The 6,950-nt window shown below is 56.6% G+C and overlaps 1 protein-coding gene across 3 annotated transcripts in view; it reads right to left on the bottom strand.

The window, feature by feature from the left end:
- Nucleotides 1–3,796: 3,796 nt before the first annotated feature.
- Nucleotides 3,797–6,950, bottom strand: part of CANX (calnexin) — a 136,723-nt gene continuing 133,569 nt past the window's right edge. For 2 of the 3 annotated variants that reach the window (XM_056115673.1, XM_056115672.1), the window contains exons 12-15: nt 6,798–6,917; nt 5,546–5,669; nt 5,148–5,227; nt 3,797–4,143 (exon numbers count right to left, since the gene is read on the bottom strand). In XM_056115673.1, coding sequence (XP_055971648.1) covers nt 4,090–4,143; nt 5,148–5,227; nt 5,546–5,669; nt 6,798–6,917 — 378 coding nt within the window. In that variant the 3' untranslated portion in view covers nt 3,797–4,089. The remainder of the gene's footprint in view (nt 4,144–5,147; nt 5,228–5,545; nt 5,670–6,797; nt 6,918–6,950) is intronic. The other variant, XM_056115674.1, reaches the window with a different exon arrangement.

Raw genomic sequence — 6,950 nt, 5'->3', positions numbered from 1 at the left:
CCGCGGGCCTCTGGGGGCCGGCTGGGTACTGGCGGCGGCGCTGCCCGCCGGGGCGGCCCGCTCCGGGCTCACGGCCGCGCCATGGCGGCGCCCCTGCGCTCGCGCGCCGCCACGTCTCCCCCGCTGCGACCCCCGCGGGCCGGCGCTCGCGCCCCACTCAGGCCGAGGCCTGAGCCCGCCGGCCGGGCCCCATTGTTTTGCGCGCCGCCGCGGCCGCCATCTTAAAATTGTTTTCGGGGCCCTCGGAAGTGGGCGGGTCCCCGCGCGGCGTCACCGTGACGGGCGCGGCGGCGGCCAATGGGGAGCGGCGGAGCGGCCGCCCCCGGGGGGCGGGCCCAGAGCGGCGAGAGGATTTAAAGGGAACGCTCGGGGCGGGGCGACAGCCCACCCTCTGAGCCTTGATGCCCCGCCTCCAGGCCCTTCCGGGTCCCCGAGCCCCACCCCTACCCGCGCCGCCCCGCCCGCGCCCAGCACGAGCCCTTAGCAACCCGGCAGTCTCTGCAGGTTGTCCCGCAGCTTCGTGCGTGGCTGTCCTTCCATTCTTCCTTCCATTCCACGCCGCCGCGTTTTCGGCTGGAATTGCCCAGTCGGAGGAGCGGTCCCAAGCCCTCCCTTTGCCACCATCTGGACCACTGTAGCTGTCAGGTAACCTCCACCTCCGCCCCCGCAGAATCCAAACAGAGTTCCTGGTTTTCCATTCGCTGCTCCAAGGCCCAAAAGGGACAGAGCACCCCTGGGCACGTGTGGGTTAGATGGGAGATTGCGGGTCTCCGTGAGCTATACAAATAACGGAGCCAGCCTTGTAAATTCGAGGCTCCCTGCACAGATTTCAATAACTGTCACACTCTAGCGTTTTAATAGGCAGGGCTAAGGATAGCTGGAAGGAGGTAAAAAACCGGAGCCATAATTGAGCTAAAAACAAAATTATTTTTGTGGGCGGGCCACACCAGGCAGTGCTCAGGGTTACTCCTGCACTCAGGAATCACTCCTGACATGCTCAGGGGACCATATGAAACGCTGGGGATCAAATCCGGTTCAGCCTCGGGCAGGGTAAGCACCCTACTGATTATACTATGGTGGACCCTCCAAATAGCTAACCTATCAAAATAGAGCCCCCAAAGTCCTCACTGTGGCTCTGATTGCTAAAAAGTACAATAGAAGGTGCAAGAAGAGATGCCATCACAACATGGGCTTTTACCAGGCTCGTGTTTTTTCCCTTCAAGTCCAAAGCACCTCAAAGTGCACTAGAAAACTATTGGTTTAGATCACCCAAAATTCCTCAGCAAATATGTACCACCATCATTTTCCCGGCTGAAAGAGTACGGGGAAAGATTCGCTTGCCTTTGCCTGTCCCCCAGTTCCACTCTGGGCATGGACTCCTGAACCTCTCCAGGTGTGATCCTAAGGCACAGATCCAGAAATGAAACCCCTAGAATTAATGTGAGCTCCATACTGAAACATATTTTCCTACAAAACTCTCCCAAACCCAGAGATCCTCCCCATTAACCTTAAAGTATCCACCCATAAGCCAACTCTCCTTTTCTCAACTGTGATTATACCCCAGGTTAGAAACCTCCACTAAATTCAGATTTAATACAGGAGCTGAGATGAAGTTCCTCTTCCACCAAATAAATTCCCACCACACTTGATTTCAGGCCAACATCCCCTGAGAAAAGTGACCCCCCCACCCCCACCCCCACCCCGCCAGGCTCAGCCCCAAGTTCAGTCGTGAGCAGACGTTTAAACACAGGATTTTAATGTAATACCATTTAGGAACGTGACAGTCTAGAGAAAGGTCGGGAGCACTCTGTGGCTGAGAACCGAGGAACACAGTGGGACGGTAGCATTGTACACAACAGACTGCCCCGGTGGTCAACCCTTCAAAAGTTGCGAGTTAAGTGCCGTGGTGGGGTGGGGTGGGGGTGGGGGTAACACTGCCCAGGTCTGGGGTGTCTTCAGAAAGCTGGCACCTTCAAAGAAAGAGTGATGGGGGGTGGAGAGGGGCCGCGGGGAAAGAAATAAACGCTTCCCAGTCATTTCCTTAGAATTTTCTCTGTGGACCCACCTGGCCAGTTAACCCCAGGTGGGCCCATGACCGAACCTGCAGCTACAGGTTTCAATTTTGCATGCGCAGCCTGGTGGAAACAGACTGGGTGTGAGGGGAGAGATGGGGAGAGGAAGGCTGGAAGTGAATTTGCACAGGATCCATTTGGGAAAAATTATGGGTTGGGGCGACCACGAGACCAAAACGAAGAAAAAGCATGAAAGAGCAAGGGGGGAAAAGGAAAGATCACTGCCCCCACCCCCACAAAAAAAAAATAAAACAAACCCCCAACAAAAACCCCACAACTAGGATTTCTAAGAGCCAGTAAAAACTCCCAGAGAAAACCAAACAGAAGCTGGTGCAGCCTTGTGTGTGACCCATTCCTCCCCTGCTCCTACCCCCACCGCACCCCCCCCACGGGGAGTGTTTCTGTAGTCAGTGCAAAAACAGTTCTCATTGGGTCCTGGGGAACACTGCCTGGCCAAGAGGCGGAGGCCAACAGGCTGCCTCAGTGCGTCCTTGTCCATGCGCGAGGATCAAGCCGTATTACACTTCAGCGCCGTAGCACCCTCTGTATGACACATGGTATGTGGGGGTGGGGGGCGCAGCAGCACACACCAGCAAAAAACCTCTCAAATCACTTTAAAATTAAAAAATAATTAACATAGTAAAATGAATCCAAACGCAAACCATCCCACACTGTTCCGGAACAGGGCTGCTTCTGCGTGGCAGGCAACTTCCAGCGGGCTCATGTGGCGGATCCAGCCAGGTTGAGCAGCTACCCCGCCCCCCCAGCCTGCCGCGCACGCGTGCTGGCCGACTCCCGCCGCAGAGATGCAGACACACACCAGTGGACCTGGCCGGTCCGTGGGTCTGGGCCCGGGGAGAGAGACGAGTGTGGAACAGGCAGAGCCGAAGACTCTGCCCTTCAACAATGAGTTGGGCAGGAGACAAGCTGACTGCAATGGAAAAACAACAACAACAAAAAGCTAACAAAGAGAAAATTGATGGGCGAGATGGAGCCCAACACTCGGAGGGGTGTGTGTGAGCAGGTCTCGGCCACAGAGTCAAGCTGCGCTGTGACGGTGCATGGTGGGGGCCCAGGCACCAAGGGGCGATTAGGGAGGCCCAAATGCAGCTGGGAGCAGCCCCCAGGGGGTAGACAAACCCGGCAGCAGGCAGCCCACCCCATCTGAAGCAGAGCCAGGTGTGGCTCCAGAAAGGGTCCCACCCCCACCCCCGGCATTGGCTGGAGCTATTTTTCCCTCCCCTCCCCCTACTTTTTTGGGGGAGGAAATCAATTTGGGAAAGAAGTTCATTCACCCAAATTTTGCCAGAGAGTCGGGCCCATGGCGGATTTCCCAGAGGCGGTGATGAGGAGTGGGCAAGTGCCACAGGCTGAAAGGGCCACAAAACCCGGGTCCGTGGGACATGATTATCCAGTTTTCAGGGGATGCGCAACTGGCTTTGAACTAATTGCCAACATAACTCCCTGCCCAAAAGAAAACAAAAAATCGCCCCATCTCAAGTCAACCAACCCACCCAGCCCACCCAACCCCCCACCAGAATGGGTTAGAAAAAACTGCAGTTCTAAAAGGTGGTGTTAACTCCTGCGTGGATTGATTAATATATTAAATTCGCAGAGATTTCTGTTTCAAGGGCCAAGTTCTCTAAGCACTGCTTCCAAAAAAAGAAAGAAAAAAAGAAAGGAAAATAAAAAGGAAACTAAGAAAACATGAAACATGTTAGGAAGTGGAGAGCCAACGGGTGTGGGGAAGGTGGCTCCGCGTGGCGCCCGCAAGCCACCACGCCCCACGCTCCCTAAGGCCACGGGGCAGCCCCCACAGCGAGGTGTGGCTGTGGGAGGCTGGGGCGCAGGGCGCTGTCGGCTGGAGCCCAGAGGGTGGGGGGCAGTGGTGCGATGGCGACGGGAGGGGGGGTTGTCAACCGATCGATCACGGGCCGGATCCCCTCTGCGGGTCACGCTTGCAAGAGGGGGGAGAAAGGGGTGGGCGAGGATCTCCCAGCGAGTCCTGTAGGCCAGCTCACTCTCGTCGGGGCTTTCTGTTCCGGGGCGACCTGTTCAAGACTTCATCTTCCTGCGCACGGGATGGGGGAGAGAAAAGGCGTTGCATTCACCCAAATCGGTCCACTTGTGGGGTTTAGGGCGAGCTCCCAGTGAAGGGGCCCTAGGGGGTGGTGCCTCCTTTCATCCTTAATGTATCACCCAGGGGCCGGGTATAGCTAGAGTATAACAGGTAGGGCACTTGCCCTGCATACACCAAACCCAGGCTTGATCCCTGAAACCCCAGAGGATAGCCCAAACTCTGCCCCTGAGCACCAGGAGGATGGCCACTTTGTGTGGTCCCCAACTCCCATCCCCCTGCCAAAAAAACAAAACCCAGGCCCATGCAGCAATCTGTCTGCTGGGTGCTGGGAAGTCAATTTAAGGCAGCAAAACACAATAATTTCAGGGGCTTGAGTGATAGTACAGCAGGGAGGGCGTTTGCCTTGCACACGGCCGACCCGGGTTCGATCTCCGGCAGCCCATATGGTCCCCTGAGCACCACCAGGAGTGATTCCTGAGTGCATGAGCCAGGAGTAAACCCTGAGCATTGCTGGGCATGACCCAAAAAGAAAAACAAAACAAAACAAAACAAAAAACAAAACCAAACACACAATTGTTTCAGACTGGATGGGAGGCAGAATTTAGGGTGTTGCCATGAGTCGAGGGCCTGTGAATAGAGGACTCCCAGGCATAGACTATGCGGGCAGGTTGGGCCAGTGAGTTTAGGGGATCAAGGAACTACCCACTGGTCCTCCAGCACACAGAACAGGGTCAGGCCTGTCATGGGTGTGGGGCCTGGTGGCACCTTGGGACAACTGCGGCCGTTTAAGCCTAGCAGACGAGGCTCTGGGTCCAGAGCCCACGAGGAGTGGTCCCTGAACAGAGTCAGAGTCATGGGGCACAGCTAGAGGTGAGCCCTGGAACATAGAGCCAGGAGTGCCCCCTGTACCCCTCATCACCTGAAAAATTAAATGCTGACAGGGGCTTTCACAAGAAAGACACAAGTCAGGGGGACTCCTTCCAGCCCCCCATTACCTCTGCTTTAGGCTTCCGGTCTGCCTCTTCTTGACTGGCAGAGCCACCGTCTTCCTCAGCTTCACTGTCCTGCTTCTCTTCTAGAACAGAAGCCGTGTGACTGAGCCCTTGCCCATCCCTCCCGGGCACCAGAGGACAGCATCTGACAGCACCCCAAAGGCCAACTCGTCAGCTGACTCCTCTGCCCCCACCTTGTACCCATGTGCTTTACTTTCAGGTAAAACAAACACTCCCTTAGCATAAGCCTTGCACAACTACCTGCCCCAAGCCTGAGCTGGAGCCAAGATCAGCAACACAGATATGGCTGCAACAGCTCTATGGGAACTTGCCCCCGAAAGTGTGGGTGAGCCCTGGGCCTTGGAGTAAAGCAGGTATTGGGGTGCATGCCGCCTTCTTACCAAGGTTCTCTTCCCCGTCCTCCTCCTCGCCCCCCTTGTCCTTCTCTTCCTCCTTTTCCTCCTCCTCCTTCACATCTGGCTGGGGAGTGTCGGTCTTCTTGTACTCGGCAGGCCCCGGCTGTTTCTGAAAGGTTCCCCCCCGCAGAGCCACAGTCAGGATCCCCTGCAAGGGACCTGTGTCACCCCTGGACCTCATGCTGGTCCTGACACCCAGGAAAGAACAAGCAGCACAGATAAGACCCCGAGACCAAGCTCTGCCCCCAAGGACCAGGGATCTGAAAACTAGAGTGGAAGTCAGCTCAGTAGCCAAGGCCCCTGACTGTGAGGAAATGGAGTCCTCCTGGTGAACCAGCATCACCCCAAGCCAGTGTCTCTAAGTTCTGCAGCTGGTGACAGGGCCATTCCTGAACTCAGATGAGGCTACCTCCTGACACCAGGGATTTTGGGGTGGGGGTGGCGGGGCTGAGAAACCGGAGACAAATCCTGAGGCGCGAGGACAGAAACAGCTGTGGGGAGACAGCTGCTCCCACCCAGCTGGCCACCCCAACACGGGAAGCAACTCGTGCTGTTGGAGGGTTGGTTTGCTTTCTGGGCAAGTGGGCAGCACACACGATGGAGGCCCAGGGCCGCTCTGTGACTCAGGGACTGGGACTGGACGACAGCGACAGGTGCCAGGCTTCACAGCAATGACTGCTGCCCGTGGCCTCGTGCTGAGGAGGCTCAGGGGTGCACAACTGCATGCAGCGGCCTCGGTCGGCTCCCCGGAACCCAGTGTGGCCTCTATGGAGTGCCAGGCAATGCCTAACCACAGACCCCAGTGAGTGCTGAGAGCTGGATGTGGTCCAAAATAAACAAAGGGAAGAAAGAGAAGGAGAGGAGGGGCACAGGGAAGAGGAGGAGCGAGGGAGAGTTTCCTGAGGGGTAGGTACAGCAGGGACACACCAACACGGGTCTGATGCCGGGCACAAGAGTCCCCCAAGCCCCACCAAGAGTCATCCCATGATCCTTGAGCAACAGAGCCAGAACTGAGCCCTGAACATCACTGAGAGTCCAAAAATAAGAGAAATAAGATAGGAAGAAAGGGGAAGGGAAAAAAAGGAAGTGAAGAATGGAAGAGGAGGGAAGAGAAGGGAAGAATAGATGGAAGGGAAGGAAGGAGGGAGAGAGGGAACAGAGGGAGACAGCGCCCTCACATGGCAGAGTAGAGCGCGTTCTGAATCATCCAGGCCTTCCTTCCCTCTGCAAGACCCACCTTTCCGGAGCAGCAGAAGAGGACGAGCAGGAAGACGGGCAGCGCCACGGTCAGGATGTAAACCACCCAGAGCCACGGCCGCTCCTCGGCGGCCTCGATCATCTGCCCCACAACTCCGGGCTGCAAAAGAAGGCACGGCAATGGTTTCCAGGT

Source organism: Sorex fumeus, unplaced genomic scaffold, assembly GCF_029834395.1.
Source record: "Sorex fumeus unplaced genomic scaffold, SorFum_2.1 ptg000029l, whole genome shotgun sequence".
NCBI classification, from domain to species: Eukaryota; Metazoa; Chordata; class Mammalia; order Eulipotyphla; family Soricidae; genus Sorex; species Sorex fumeus.
The sequence above is the reverse complement of the archived record's forward strand: the minus strand, read 5'-3'. Positions and strand labels throughout refer to the sequence as shown.